This window comes from Zingiber officinale, chromosome 8B (genome assembly GCF_018446385.1).
Source record: "Zingiber officinale cultivar Zhangliang chromosome 8B, Zo_v1.1, whole genome shotgun sequence".
NCBI lineage: Eukaryota > Viridiplantae > Streptophyta > Magnoliopsida > Zingiberales > Zingiberaceae > Zingiber > Zingiber officinale.
Window position 1 is genome coordinate 51,218,644 of NC_056001.1, and position 16,582 is coordinate 51,235,225.

The 16,582-nt window shown below is 35.8% G+C and overlaps 1 protein-coding gene and 1 long non-coding RNA gene across 2 annotated transcripts; one reads left to right on the plus strand and one right to left on the minus strand.

The window, feature by feature from the left end:
• Positions 1–485: 485 nt before the first annotated feature.
• LOC122014767 lies at positions 486–656 on the minus strand. Its single transcript, XR_006120760.1, has 2 exons — positions 592–656; positions 486–522 (listed from the first exon to the last, which is right to left on the minus strand). It is a non-coding gene; the product is annotated as an uncharacterized LOC122014767 (long non-coding RNA).
• Positions 657–3,831: 3,175 nt separating this feature from the next.
• LOC122013809 (probable CCR4-associated factor 1 homolog 11) lies at positions 3,832–4,434 on the plus strand. Its single transcript, XM_042570035.1, has one exon. It carries the CDS (start codon positions 3,832–3,834, stop codon positions 4,432–4,434), a length of 603 nt encoding a protein of 200 aa, XP_042425969.1.
• The last annotated feature ends 12,148 nt before the right edge of the window (positions 4,435–16,582 follow it).

The window sequence follows — 16,582 nt, forward strand, 5'->3', positions numbered from 1 at the left end:
TAGAGTAGGTACATTAATAATAAAATCTAAGTTATAAATTAAGATCCAAAGTTTATTTAAATCTTAATTGCTTTAGCTCTGACCCCGCTCCAAGTCTTATCTTTTTTCTGAAATGTGCGGATGAAAGTATCTATAAAATTAGTCTCCTTTCACAATTCTTTGGTCTAAAAAAGATAATTAAAAATAATTAAATAGTGTAAAATAGATTAAGAAAATATTAAGAGAGTTAAAAAATTGCCAATCTGCTTCTATACTCATCCACATTGATAGAACCTCCCGCATATGTCGCAGACATATCTCCAGATTAAAAGATTGATTTATTTTATTTTGGTGACTTCTTTTCTTAAACTCCTCACTTTCCCAAAAATTTTAAATCTTTATCCAATTTTCCTCGATGATGAATGGTGGTCCTTTTCCCCTCAACTTTGCATAATTGAGTACATGGAGAATGTGATCGCCACATTTTTTCATGAAAATCCTCTTTATTTCCATCTCATCAATCATGTCCCAAGTGAATGATCGCTGCAATGGAAGAAAAATAAATATTTATATATTCACTTTTATTTAAGATATGAAATGATTGAGATATACCTTAAATTCACTCCACCATAGCACTCTTGTCGGTGCTGGAGTGCTTGTATAACTCATCGAGTCTCCTCTCCAACGGTTATTCACGATTCTATTAATCTCATGAATAACACAGACATAATTATCAAATCTATTATAAATTACAAAAATGTTAAATAATTAAAATAGTTTAAAAAAATGAAATAGTTTGATTCTATTTACGAATCTCCACAAGGGGATATAGACTCTCGAGTGTTCGACCTCTCAGCAACCGAGAGTCGAGAAGGAACGAAAGAAGGTACTGGTGACTCAATCGGTGAAGGTACTATGGAAGGAGAAGGCACTGCCGAAGGGGAAGGCAATCCTGTAGAGGGAGGTACTGACATAGCTATATGTGTTGGTGCTGGCATAGGTGTATGCAATGGTATTGGCATAGGTGTATGCGACGGTACTGCCTGATCAGATGGGGGTGTAGCAACAATGTCTGCAGGTGCTGTAACTTCATATCTCCGTATGCAACCACCCCCATCAAAACATATTCTGAAAATTAAAAAAAATGATAAAGTAAATACAAATATGATGCATAATGAATAATATGAAGAAAAAAAACTTACCATAATTCCTAAAAATACAAAGTATTAATAGATAAAATATATAAATTTAAAAATAAAATAGTTTTATATTAATTGAGACAAATAAACTAATTGAGCTATAAGTTTTGTAATCTGCAGATTAAAACTAAATTTACTCCTAAAAAATTAGTATCATATATGAAAATAAAATATCATAAAGTTTAATTTATTAAGATAAAAAACTTGCCCATTACAATAAAATCAAAGTTCTCATTGTCATTATCAGTATCATCCTCGTCGTCATCGTCGTCGTCGTCGTCCTCCTCCTCCTCCTCATCTTTATCATCAATTTCAGTTGCATCCACCTTTATGACTACTCCGTTGGGGTCTCGTAATGTTGGAATAATATATTCCTCAGTATGATATGTATTCATAACTTTCTCTTGTTGATAAGCAATGTCCTCCCAATGTTCCTCAATTTTTTTCCGTGCTTTCATTTTATAAATGACCCACCAATCAACTTTGTCACGTTTTAGATTAGGATATGAAGCATAGAAAACCTGAATTGTTTGCTGTGCCAACACAAATGGTTCATATTTCTTGTACAATCTCTTATGATTTATTTCAACCAAATTATATCGTGGATGCACCTTCATCCCTATGATAGGGTCAAACCAACGACACATGAATAGAATTATTTGCATTTCTGGGCCAGGATATTCTATCTCTATAATTTCATCTAGCAAACCATAAAAATTATTACTTGTATCTCAATCATTGGATGACTTAACACAAACTCCATTATTCATTGTAGTTTTTCCCATTCCATAATTTTGAGTATGAAAATTATATGCATTTATGAAATAAGCTGGCCAAGTGCATACCATTTCTTTTGGACCCCATGCCAGATGAATTAGTAATTCTGGCTCAATGTGAGTTTTATTAACAAGAACCTAAATTCAAATACAACAATTATTACAAAATTCTTAAGCAAAAACTAAATTTAAATTGACTACTTAAATATGATTTAAACCATGGTGCAAAATCTTCTTGACATAAGCGATCAAACTCTTGTATCGACAAATCAAAATATAAATTTTCAAAAATCCTATAATTTGCATTCTTTCATATCGACACATCTTCCAAGATTAGAGACATCCTATCTCGAAATTTTAATGATTTTAAGCATTCACACAACACGTCTCTGATCCTTATTCAATGTATAAATTGCCTTTGGCTTTGGTCCCATACTATTTTCATCGACATCAAGAGTGAGTCTTTTACCAATGAGTCGCATATCTATGTATCGTAGTTGAATTAAGAGCCCATTTTGGGAAGTATGGATAAGTGATGTCCGCAACTATATATGTTTATAAATAAATAAAAAAGAAAAACTAGGGGCATCACATATTCAGGAGACAACATCATCCTAACATGGCGGTCGACTTAAGAACCGACCGAGACATATTTAATAGACAACATTCTAACAACCTGTCATAATAACAACTATGTGTCAGAGAATATTTTTCTGGAACTTTCTTCAGGGACCATCGTGCCTCCCATCAGCACACCAATTATAATACCATATTACTTCATTCACCTCAGTGATAACAGAAACTATAAACAACAAAAGAGGTATACATTTGGGTCAGTAGAAGATTTCTTGGATGACTACGACGTATTGCCTAGGCCGTACCCTCTTCTTTAATTAACAACCTCTGACACATTTTGCCACCTTATGATTACGTAAGTTATGTGACGTGGTATATGAAAGAAGAGCTTTCTCCATAACGAAGGGACACTCACTGAATATCTGCAGCTTACTCTTGCATGCGTGTTCTTACTGTTCTTCAGCCACTCGTTCGGATTCATATTGACTTGAGCGTTGGAGGACCTTTACCAGGGACTCCCCTTGATTTTTGGGTGCTAATATTTTATTGGCTCGTCTATTTATGCACAAGATCGAAGGAGTAAAGGGAAGCTTATTTTGGAAGAGAAATGGTTGGAGCAAAGGAAAGCTTCTTTTGGAAGAAAAAGGTTTTCTATTGGTCAATCATTTATCCGCCTTACCCAACACACCCTCTTTACAAGTCTTAGATAGGATATCCTCCTGACTGAAACCGGCTAGCTAGGCTAGTATTAAAGTTTAGAAATAAAATCATAAGTTTAGTTTAATAATTAAAGAAAATTATTTAAAAAAAAAAGAGTGATTCGGTGGCAACAACCCTTGTAATTAATTAATACTAACCCTTGTTGAGCTCGCTAATTGCTACTGGATTTGGCGCCAGATTAATACTTGACTTAAAGGCAAATAATGACTAAATTACACGTACAGAAATTTAATTAAAGAAAGAAAATGAACGATTCGACGGCAACAACTTTAATTAATTAATTAATTAACTAATACTAAACCCCTTGAGCTCGCTAATTTCTGCTGGGTTTATCCTTGACTTAAAGTCCTGATTAAGCTCGTTTAGAATCATTATATATATATATATATATATATATATATATATCCTTATATTTCGCTTCGAGCGGCAACTAATTCTGTTTAGTGTGTGCGATTTTCTCTCTTTGATTTCCATTTCCTGCTCTATTTAAACTCCCCCTCCCTTTCCATTTTAATTTCCACTCCTCGATCTCCAGCCTTCCACTACTTTCGTATTTCTAATATCATCAAATTAAACTCATCATGGCTGTTGCAGTCGTCAACAATAACGATATGCTAATTTCCTCTTCCGCCTTCAGCACCAGCGCCAGCAGAGTCGAGGTTCGCTCCGTGTGGGCTCATAACCTCGACGAGGAGTTCGCCCTTATCCGCTCCGCCGTCCCGTTCCACCCCTTCGTCGCATTGGACACCGAGTATCCTGGCGTCGTCGTCGCTTCCAAAAATCCCTACTGCACCCTCACCCTCCCCCAGCGCTACGAATTGATCCGCGCCAACGTCGAGGCCCTCCGCATCGTCCAGGTCGGTCTCACCCTCTCCGACGCCGCCGGCAACCTCCCATGTGCCATCTACAGCGACGGCACTTGTGTGCGTTACGTGTGGGAATTTAATTTCCGCGACTTCGACATCATCCGCGACCGTTACGCCCCTTCCTCCGTCGAGCTGCTCAAGGCTAATGGCATCGACTTCCAAAAGAATCAAATATGGGGCATCGACTCTTGCACATTCGCCCACCACTTGGCCACCTCCGGCTTGCTTTCCTTTGGCCATTTTTCTCCCGTCTCCTGGGTACCTTCCTATAGTCAAGATGCTGACATGCGACTGCAAATTACCAAAGACCGTTCGTGAGTTCTTGCACCTCGTTCACTTCTTTTTCGGCAAAAGGGTGTTCGATGTGAAGCACCTTTGCAAGCATTGTCCTGGGCTTTACGGAGGATTGGAGCGGGTGGCCTCTACCGTCCGAGTTGAGCGAGCAGTGGGCTCTCGACATCAGTCCGGCTCCGATAGCTTATTAACATGGCAGGTGTTCTACCAAATCGCCTCTCGTGTGAATCCACTACTCATCCATCGTCCAGAACACATGGGAACACTCTTTGACCTCCAACTACAATAGTATACATAGTAATTAATCAAGCTAGCGATGACTTTTGGGTTCTGCATTAGAGTTCATGGTTTATCACAGTTGATAGTGGTTCGGTCAGCATTAGCTTAATTTGTCCATAAGATTAATTGTCCATTGTTTCATCGTATCTTCTTGTTTGTAAGTACAGATTACATGTTGTCGCATCGTCAGACAAATTGTCAATATTAATTCTTTGGATCGTGAGTAATACTTGTTGTTTTGCTCATCCCCTAGTGTGATTTGGATCATATACTCTGCCTAAATTCTGAACGATACTCAAATACATGCTACACTGCATGATTCAATCAAGACATGGAGTACAAAAGAGCTCAAAAATATTTGGCTTTATTTGTTGAAGAATATAAATGCTAAAAATTTGTTTTCTTTGATAATGGTAAATTATCATGTGGAGGCTTATTTCATCTGTTTTTTGTTCACTCTTTTATATATTAACTTTTTTGTCTGGACGAATCATTTATTAGCTACATGAATTCTAATTTGGAAAGAGGTTTGATTTTGTTATTATTGACTTGTATGGAACCATTTTCTTGATTTTTTAAAAAACTAATTTATGGTACAGATTTACATCATACTATAAGATTATGAAGGAAATTTAACTTTCTTAACAATTAAGATAAATGATTTTTTCCTTTTATTGATAGTTATAGTAGCCTCTAGGGGTTTATAATAACTATTTTAGTGAATAGTGTTAGTGTTACATAGGTGAGCGGTTATTTGCTCACCTATTGGGACAAGGGAGGGATGACCGATGAAAGGACATAAGGGGTGGCATACTCATACATGGGATAGATCATAATTTTTTTTTTTTTTTTTTTTTTGGGTTTGGATTTAACCATGTGACCTCAAAATACTCAAAAGTAGGGATGACAATTGATCGGATTTAGATAGGTGGGTTAATGGATTGGAACATCAAAACTTGAATCCAATTTGATAAATATTTCAGGTCAAATTGTTCAACCCGTACCTGACCCGTTTATCTATATTTGACCTAAACCTGATCCGAAATGACTCATTTATAAAAACATATTCATCTTAACCCGAACCTGACCCGAAAAGACCGATTTTATAAAAATATACTTATTTTAACCCGAACTCAACCAGAATCCAACCCAAACCAGATCCGAGAATATTTATAAACGGATTCGTGGGTTGTAATTAGGTCATTTCAGGTTGACCCGAACCCGATCTATTTATTAATCATGTTAATTAGGTCAACTTGAACCCGACCCGAACCCAATAAGACCTGACCCTAAACTAATTTTTTCATGTTCGGTTCAGGTCGTGTTTTTGTGTCTAGTCAGAAATTGCCACCCCTACTCAAAACAAAACTCTCAATTGATTAATAGATGAAATTCATAACAACCCAGTCATATGCCTAAAAAGTACTATTTAAGACATTTTTGGAGGCTTCGAAGATCTTTTTCCTTTTGTGTTAATTTTTTTTATTTCTGTTAGAGTTATTTTCATCTTTTTATATCTTAGGATTCTGTGTCACACCATGTACTGGCTAGGATTTTGTGTCACACTGTGTCATGGCTAATATAGTTTATTAAGTCGATAAATCACATATTTAATATATTCATTAAGGATGTATCATATAAACATAATACGAATATATCATGTATAAATGTAAATGTATAAGGGTGAGTGACCTGCAAGGCTGCAACCCACCCGAGAAGGATGCATTGTATATAAAAGTACCCCGTGGTAGTTTTAATGTAGTCAACCGAATTAAGTTAGATCATGTTTGTGTTTGATGTCTTGTTTCTAAGTATGCAAAAGCTTAGGAATACAAGAAGTTGAGTGAAAGACACAGCAGGTGAAAAGGATGGCACGAGAAGCGAGTCGACAGACTTGGTGTGTCCGAGGGATAAAAAGCTGTGGAAGAGTACGCTGACAGATGAGAAGGACGCGCATAGCGGTTCGAGGGATGAGAAACCAAGGAGGAAACCTAATCGAGGAGAAGGCAGGAAGATGAGTTCGGGTAAGCCCAATTTCGGATTGCCAAAATCATCCAAGTGAAAAGAGCAACGAAAGAAGTGAATAGAAACTTTGATGCTTGTCCTTGTGCCTGGATAGGGTCCAAGTGCTCGGACTCTAGGCGCCTAGACCCAGTCCAGGCGCCTCACCCAAGCGACACAGCCAAGGCTCCTTCAAATTATTGAAGGTACCCTAGCGCCTTTTCGGAATGCACCCTCAAGTTGTTTGAGGCTCCTCCGGTAGCTGTTAGGCTACCGTTGCGAAGAGGATAAAACTTTATCCTCGTGGAGGCACCCTAAACCTCATTAGAGGCGCCTCCGAGCGATGGATAGGTTTTTCCAAGGGCTATAAAAAGAATCCTGGAATTAGGAATTATACAACAATTGAACTACAAGTCTTGTAATCACTTCCTAATCTTTCTTGTGAGTTATCAAAGGCTAATCCGCATTCAACAAAGGAGTTTTTCTAGTGGATTATTTTTGAAGCTTTGGATTAACAACCACCTAGGTTGTAACCAAATAATTCCTCACCTCTTCTTTATTTTTATTTAAATTAATTGTGCTTACTAATCAAAGTCCAAAGCACAAGAAAGAGGTTGTTTTATTTCTGCAAGCAATTCACCCCCTCTTGCAGGCCACATTGGGACTAATAATTGGTATCAGAGCAAGGGAGCTTCAGAAGGACTAACCGCCGACCGAAGCAAACAAGACGATGGTGGAACCAAATATCTACTCGCCGAAGTTCTAGGGGGAGTTCGCTTTATGGAAAAAGCGAATGAAGACATTTTTTAAAACTGACTTTGTGGTTTTATTAATAATCAAATACAATTTTGTAGCTCTAAAAGATCAAAAAGGTGAAGAAAAAGAAGAGTACCTTTGGACAAAGAAGGAGCAAGCGGACTTTGTGACAAATGGACGAGCTGAATTCCACCTGCTAATCATGCTGCCACCTCAAGAAGTCAGCAGGATTTATGCCTACGGATCAGCAAAGGAACTTTAGGAGAAGTTCCTAGAGCTACATGAAGGAATGTTCAAAGAAAAGCTTGCGAGATGGGACCTGCTCCGAAACCAACTGACAAACCTCCGGCTAAAAGAAGGAGAGTCAGTAATACAACTGCATGCTAAACTAAAGGAGCTAATTACCGGACTCACGAATCTCGGAGAAAATGTAGTAAATCGAGATTCACTAAGGTACGCTTTGAATGCTTTCCCTAAAACACAAGAATGGGCGTCCATAGTTGACTCTTATTACATTTCTCAGGATCTAGAGGTAAATTCATTAGAAAGTTTGTTTTCAATTTTACAATTTCACAAATTTAGATGTGCAGAATTAAATAATGAACTAAGTCAGACAATTGCCCTGAAGACAAGAACAAACGATTCGGACTCTGAAGCATCAATTAACGAAGACGAGCCAACCTTAATGGTAAGAAATTTTAGTAAATCTTTTAAAGCTAATAAATTTCATGTCGCAAGCGAAGAAGCATCTTCGAAACAAAAGAAAAGTTTGATGCTACAACTGCTAAGACGAAGGGCACATCAAGAACGACTGTCCTAAATTAAAGAAAAAGGAGAAAGACAAGGGCAAAGGACCAACAAGATTGAAGTATAAGACCGTGAAGGCGACATGGAATGATTCCTTGTCATTAGAATCAGAGTTAGAAGAGTACGCCGAATTACCCCTGATGGCAGACCACCAGAGGAATGATGAAAGTTTCTCAGAAATTAGCATCGATGAAGGGAGAGGATCTTTAGAAGAAAGCGGCAATCAAGATGAAGCATCTGACCACGAGGCAAGTGAGGTATGAGCCTTACTTCTTGAAGAATATTTTAAATTTATTAAAATGCTATACAAAAACATGCTAAAATTAGAAAATGGAAATGCTAAGCTCAAATTAAACCTAGCAAATTCATGTACTTTAATAATGTATGATAATTTAAAAATGGAAAATAAAAAACTAAAAGCACAAATAGAGAAACTGAAAAATGACTATGCAAGTTCAAATATTTTTAAAAATCAAGGTTTAGATATTATAGTAGAATTAACCGGTACAATAAAAATTATAAGGGATGGATAGGGAAAATCCCTATAAATTATGTACCACCAAAATTTTAAGTAAATCAAGTAGGTAGAAATCTATATTGGGTTCCGAAATCCTTTTTAGATTGAATTCCCAATTTTTTGTCAGGGTAGAAATTATTTGACTTAGAAATTTTTTTCTAATAATCTTCTATTTAAATTTTCTATTCAAAATTTCTACACTAATAGAATGGTAATGTTTCTATTAAGGGAAATTATATTTAGAATTTTTTGATAAATAATAAAATTTTTATGAATTATTTTCCAAAAAGTTAATTTTTAATATTACAAATTCAAAAATTAGGAACTTGGAAACTTTAATTTTTTTTGTCATTAAACAATCTATTTTACATATCCAAGAAAATTAGAAAAAAATTTAGAATTGAAAATATATGTTTAAAGATTTATTTTTAAAAATTAGGTTGCTCTACTGAAATAAATCATTTATGTTAGATTAAATAATATCTTTATGTGAAAGTATTTCTACATATCTAGCTTATTCTGTTTAAATTTGACCAAAAATTTTAAAATTTTTCTAAATTGAAAAGTAATTTTTTAATTATTATTTTTTTTAATTTCAACCGCACCCTTATTTATTTAAAGATGTAATATCCTATCCCGAAATTTGGTCCTCTAAATTTAATTGTTATTTGAAGAAATGAGATGAGGAAATTATTTTCGCATGTCATCCTAATGCCCCTAGATAATCTCCTAATCAGAATGATGGTCCTCTAAATTCAATTGATATTTGAAGAAACGAGATGAGGAAATTGTTTTCGCATGTCTTCATCATACCTCCAGATAGTCTCCTAATCAGAATGACGATCCTCTAAATTTAATTGTTATTTGAAGAAATGAGATAAGAAAATTATTTTCGCATGTCTTTCTCATGCCCCTAGATAGTCTCCTAATTAGAATGATGTTGTCATGATACTTTCATGAAATGTACCCTCTTCTTTCGAAATTGGTGCGCTCTTTGTGCTCCAAAATACAGAGTGGATGTTCGTCATAAATAATATCTAGATAAAAGGTGCCATCAAACTTTCTAGCATATGAGATGGATTAAAAAAACACATCTCTACAGCATCGATACATGAAGCTAGTGGACATGGTAGAGCAAGCTTATAAGCCACTAGGTCTACCCATTCAAGAATCTAAAAGGATCTAATAAATCTAGGTGTTAATTCATCCTTAACACCAAATATCTGTATGCCCTTAATAGGAGATACATGAAGAAATACATGATCCCCTCAGAGAACATTAGGTCTATACGTCTTTTATTTGCATAACCTTTTTGGCTACTATGAACGGTCAACAACCTTTGTCTAATCATCTTCACCATTTCTGCATCCCTTTTTAAATGCATTATGAACCAAGTAATTAGCATTCACCTACTTCATCTAAAATATTACTCTTTAAAAGAGTTACATGACTACTCATACTCTACTAAAATATGGGTAGTCCCCCCAACTATCTCAAAACCTAGAATACAAGCTCATAGGAGGCCCTCTACACGCCAACTGACCATCCATTTAAGGTTGGAAAGCTAAACAACTTGTAACTCAATTTCTAAAGCCATTTAAAAACTTTTCCAAGAGTCTAGACATGAGACGAGAGTCACGACTGGATATGACAATGGGATAATGTATAGTCTTACAATTTCTCAACTATAGTGTAGGATCATTGTGTGAAACTAGTGTGAATTAACTCAATTGTGCCTTTCTTATTTGTGTTCAACTATAACCACATCGGTACATAAAATATTCAAATAATAGAGTAAACAAACATAAGCACAAACATAAACATAAACACAAACACAAACACAAGCACAAAACACAAGCATGAACATAATGTAAGTACAAGCACAAACACAAGCACAAGCACAAGCACAAGCACAAATGTTCTTACTCTGCGACCTATGATCTTTAGGTGGGTCATTCCTAAATTTCCTCTTTCTTTTCTTCAAATATCTAACAAATCTCTAACAATCTATCAAGTCCTAGTAATAACCACAAATACCAATAATGTAATGCATGCCATGAAAGAAGAACCATTGAAATGAGGAATAGAACCATGGTAATGTTCTTCTCACAACTTTGGAAAATCGTAGAAACTCTTTTGAGTTCCCTCCTCTATTTACAAGACTCTTAATGAGACAAGTCTTTTTTTTTCCCTAAATTCCACAATATTGTCATTAAGAGCACTTGGATCGTTTGACCACTACAAACTACAATGGATCTCCAATGGTTTCTATTTGGTTCCTATCCCATCTAATATCTTGTTCAAAAATTAAAACCCAAACTAGGTCCATTAGTTCATGGTTGAATACACCAATAGGTAAAATTTAGCTAAGCGGTCCGATACCTCCATCTTATTCAAATTCTAAGGCCTCTTCTAGATTAATTTTAACTTAGAGTCCAATCCATTTAATTCACAACTAAAATAATAAATATAGTTATATTAAGAGAATTCTCATAGATAACATTTATTATTTGCCCACTTATATGTTAATAATTTTTAATACAACGTAGTTACTTAGCACAATATTTTAAATATCAAATCATTTTCTTTCTAAGTTCTACACCAGTTTGAATTATATGTTACACAAATAGAGACAAATACTTTTCTTTTTTTGCCTCACACGGTACTTTTTTTTACTTATTTACTGAAAACACTTCTAAACTAACATATTTATAGTTACTTGCCTTTCTATAGCTACTAGTACTCAAATGACAAATGACAATGTTTCAATTATGTATATCATTTATATTTCTAAATTTTATGTTTATGAAGATTGAAGAATATGGTTTGAAAACGGTTGGCAGAGCAACCCTTGTAAATGGCAAGGCTTCAGGTGTCTTCCTAATCTAGTCAAAGCAATGAGGCAGGCAAAAAGAAGTTATGGGTTTTGTTCTTCCTCAATTAGTAGAAACATGATCAATGACTACCCTAATGACCACAAATTAATAATTCAATATACAAATTAATATACAGCTTCTAAGTTAGTAGGACTACATGCATACCCTACTAAGCATTGAACTGTCGGAGAGGATGTAATGTAATTCATGAACGAAAATGAGGCACAAGTTGTTGGGATGATTTTTTTTTGGTCATGTGTGCTAAGTACTTTTCTTAATATTGGGTTAATGATCACATGAATACTATCGAAATAGTTATTGATAACTATTAAAATTTGACACATTGGTTTATAGACTAAATCTCCAACTCAAGGTAAGTGGAAGGGAGAAGATTTTGTTAGATCGGTTGGACCGGCTAGATGGGGAAGAATAGCTTGCAAGTTAAAATTCAAACCTCTCTTGCTAACGTAACATACTTTAAGCAAGGACACACTAATTAAGTAATAAAAAGAAATAGCATTAAATAAAGTAAGAGACTCAAGATTTATTTGGTTACAACCTGGGTAGTTGTTAATGTTAGGGCAATTTCCCTAGGTCAACTTTGACCAGTTTGACTAAGCTTGAGTTGAGTCAAGCTTGAGTCGGGATTTGAGTTTTGATGTTTGACAATATAAGGAGTTTGACAATATATGGAGATTGCGGGAGCAATTGTTCGATTGTGGAGATGGTCAAGGGATTGACCAGATTGATGAGAAGACAAGTCAAGTGGGTCAGTGTTGACCGGAGACTTGACCGGGTAAGTCCTAACTGGAGTTTAGGCAATGGGAAAGTCCTAACTGGAGTTTAGGCAATGGGAAAGTCCTAACTGGAGTTTAGGCATCTAGGAGAGTCCTAATTGGAGATTAGGCAAAGGTAAGTCCAACAGGAAGGTTTGCAAGAGTGAAAATCCAAGTAGGTCAGTGTTGACCAGACTTGGTGGTGGAAGTCCTGATAAGTGAGATCAGACAATTGGAAAGTCCAAGTGTGATCTTGGCAAAGGAGAAAGTCCTGGTGAGGAGCCAGGCAATTGGGAAGTCCTGGTGAGAAGCCAAACAATGGAAAGTCCAAGTGTGATCTTGGCAAATGCTGTAAGTCCAAGCATGTGGTCTTGGCAAGGTAAGTACTAGTGTGACTTGGCAAGGAGAACTCGACAACTAGGATGAGGCCGAAGGAAGCTCTTGAAGGTAAGGCGTGAAGGATGGGAGATATCCGAGGGACACAAGGCTGATGGAGGAGGCTAGAAGGTTAATTCAAGGTTGGTCAGGTGTGGCCAAATGCTAGGCATGGAAACCCAACAGGTCACAGTTGACCGGCAGTTGGGGTGGAGACTTTGGACTTGAGTTTGAGTCAAGTCTAGGATGTTCAATCGATCGGCCGATCGATTGAATCAGGCTCCAATAGATCAGTCGATCGATTGGAGTGTTCTGCGAGTATGGGATGGCTCCAATCGATCAACCGATCGATTGGGAGCATTACTCGCGAGCACAGAAGCTATCCCAATCGATCGGGCGATCAATTGGAGCTACCAATCGATCAGTGGATCGATTGGGACTTGGAGTTCTCATGCGAGGAGTCGCGAGAATAGCTGGATCGATCGGTCGATCGATCCAATCATTTCCAGAGAGAACAGAAAGGCTTTGAATCGATCGGCCGATCGATTCAGGAAGTCCCAATCGATCGGTCGATCGATTGGGAAGTGACCATTACGCAGGTTGCAGGCGATGGACGGCTGGGATTGCTGGGTGCTGACGTGGCAATAGATTGGAGATGATTTGGATCGATTGGGAGCACTGTTTAAAGCATAGGCGAAGCATTTTCTCCGCAGTTCTTTGCGAACTTTCTTGCGCGAGCTTATTGCGATCTACAGCGATTTTCTCCGAGCTTCTCCGCCAGTTCTTGAAGGCTCTTGGGGTGCATCCCCAAGGTTCAAGAGGCCACGACAATCAACAAGAAGCAAGAAGAAGAGTGTATTGCGTTGTATTTTCGTTTCTTCTTGTTGTATTTGTGTTGTGTTGTGTGTGAGTGTTGTACGAGGCTTCTCCGCCTCTGGCTATGACCGAGAAGGAGGTTTTCATAGTGGAGATAGCGTGTCGTGTGTGGATACTTGGATTAGTCACCTCTTCTTGAGGTGGATACCAAGTAAATCCTTGAGTTAGTGTTGTGTGAGTCTTGTATTTCATTTCCGCTGCATATCAATAACAAGACGAAGCAAACGATGTAAGGAGCACGACGAGATGCTATTCACCCCCCCCTCTAGCGGGCACAAAGGTCCCTACAGTTAATTCAAAACTATGAAAAGCACTATTAATTAAGCTCATTATTCAACAAGGCCAGAAGCGGAGTAGTCCCTTACAAAGCTCAAAAAGAAATTGCAAAAGTTAATATAAGTTTGTTGTCTAACTTAGAGGACAAGACCTCTATTTATAACATTCTAGTTGAAATGACCGTTTTATTGACGTGGAACTTCGGAGGTGCCTCGGTTGATTAGAAGCGCCTCTAGTTGCCTAAGCTTTATCCTTATCGCTACCAATGTCCAGTTGTTCTAGCATGTTGGAAGCACCTCTATTCATTGGAGGCACCTCGGTTCGGTTGACCTAGACTCCACGACTTATCTCTGTGGCAATGACTCCAATTCTTTAGAGGCGCCTCTGATAATCAAAGGTGCCTTAAGTAGGGGTGTTCATTATTCGGGTCAATCCATTAACCTGCCTAATCCAAATAATATTCAGGTTATTTGGTTTGGTTAAATGAAATTTAGGTCGATTGAATGAACTGACCCGAAATATCAATTGGGTTCATGGTTTGATTTTGGATATAGCTTCCCATCCAAATAATCCGCTCGAAACCCGAATAAGAAATTAATATATATTTTATAATTTTTTAGTATAATCTTTGGAATCTGTAGAAAGTGTAGGTTTTTTTCTTATATTGAATGAAACTATTTTATAAAATTTAGAGTTTATTTATTTATAAATGTAAATTATTTGGAGTTTATTTATTTGAAGAACATTGAAAATTTGAAATAAAAAAATTGGGTTAATTAGTACCCGAACCAAATAACCCGAATTACTTCGGGGTAATTCGGTTTGGTTTATAGTTAATTCAGTTTAGTTTTTGGTTGAATTTAAAAAATTATAAAATCTAAATAACCCGAATTGAATAATCCAAATAACCCAAACTGATCCAAATGAACACCCCTAGCCTTAAGTCCTACAGCTGTCAACGACTACTCTCTGCATGTGAGGTGCCTGGAATGGAGGCTCCCTGGATCATTGAGGCACCTTGAATGGACAACCTTAGCAGTTGATCATTCTTCGTTCCGCTCGCTTGGGTGATCATACGATTGTCCGAAGTTGAGCTCACCCAAACCCAAATTCGACCTTCTCCTCGAGCAGGTTTCCTCCCAGTTTTTTGTCCCTCAGATGCACCGCGTGCGTCCTTCTCACTCCATCGATGTACTTTTTAACAACTCCTCGTCTCTCGGATACATTGAGTTCGTCAACTCCCTTCCGTGTCATCCTTCTCGATTGCTGCATCTTCCGTTCAACTTCTTGTGTTCCTAAGTTCATGTATACTTAGACATAAGAAATCAAACTAACATGACCTAACTTGACTCAGTTGATCAACATCAAACTAACTTGGAGTACTTATAATCTCTCCCTTTTTAATATGCATGAACCTGAGTTAAGTTAGGGAACCAAAATAAGAAATTATATATGAAAAACAATTATACACTCATAGCACAAATATTGCAATTAAGTCATCCCCTTAACTTAACACCTATTAATTCTCTCCTTTTGATCACATCAAAAATATGTTTTTTTTAAAAAGAGTAATGAAAATTTTTTAAAAAAAATCTAGGGGATGTACATATCATATGCAGGACTGTGTATTTTTACCGTAATTATTTTTCAAATAAAATAATGTTTAACAATTAAACTTCTGATTTTAAAAAAAAATTGAAAATTATTTTTAACTTTTGAAAAATATTAAATTGTTTTTTCCAATGTTAAAAATAATCAATCTAATCACAGGAAAAATTTTCATAAGAAAAATATTTTCTTATAGTGAGAAAATATTTTTATTTATAGAAAAAACTGATTTTTTTAAATTAAATGCTTAAAAATAGTTTTCAATGTCAAAACAACTTGCTACTTTTTCTAATATAACGTTTATTTAAAAAAAAAAATCAATTTTTTTAAAAAATTAATCTCTAAAAAATTTTAATTTAAAAAATTATTTTTTTTGTTAAAAAATTCATAAAAGATTATTTAAAATTTAAAAAATTCTGCTTCTAATAGATAACATATTTGTTTATCATTGAAAATTTTCAACCTAGAGAAAATTGAGCAGAAAGTCTACGAAAATTAATTTTGCTAATAATAATTCAAACAAATTAATTTCTTGCAACTAAGTTTCTAGCAATTCCACATAAATCTAATATGTTAAAATCGATTTTGGAATCCAAAATAAGTTTATATATATTGGATTTATCAAGATTTTTTTTTTTTTTTTTTTTTTTGTAGAATATCAAAATTTGACACCTTTCTAATTTGACTTCTATGATTCTTTAAATACCAATTTTGTCCTCCATAGGATCTAACATTTGGAAGTTGTATGAAATTTAAATTTGAGCATGAATAATCCTTTTCTAACATATCTATTTGATCTTTCAATTTTGCATTTTCAATTTTAAGTTTGTCAAATTCTTGTAACTTATTCTCTAATTCTAATTTATTTTTCTTTATTTCAACATATTGATATTGTATTTTGCATAGTGATCTACTTAACATCTTAATTGCTTCGTACAATTTATCAAAAAATAAAAGGCCACTTACCGTGTCGGACTCGTAGGTGGATGCACCCCCTTCATTAATGCTCTCCTCCTAAGTGTCTT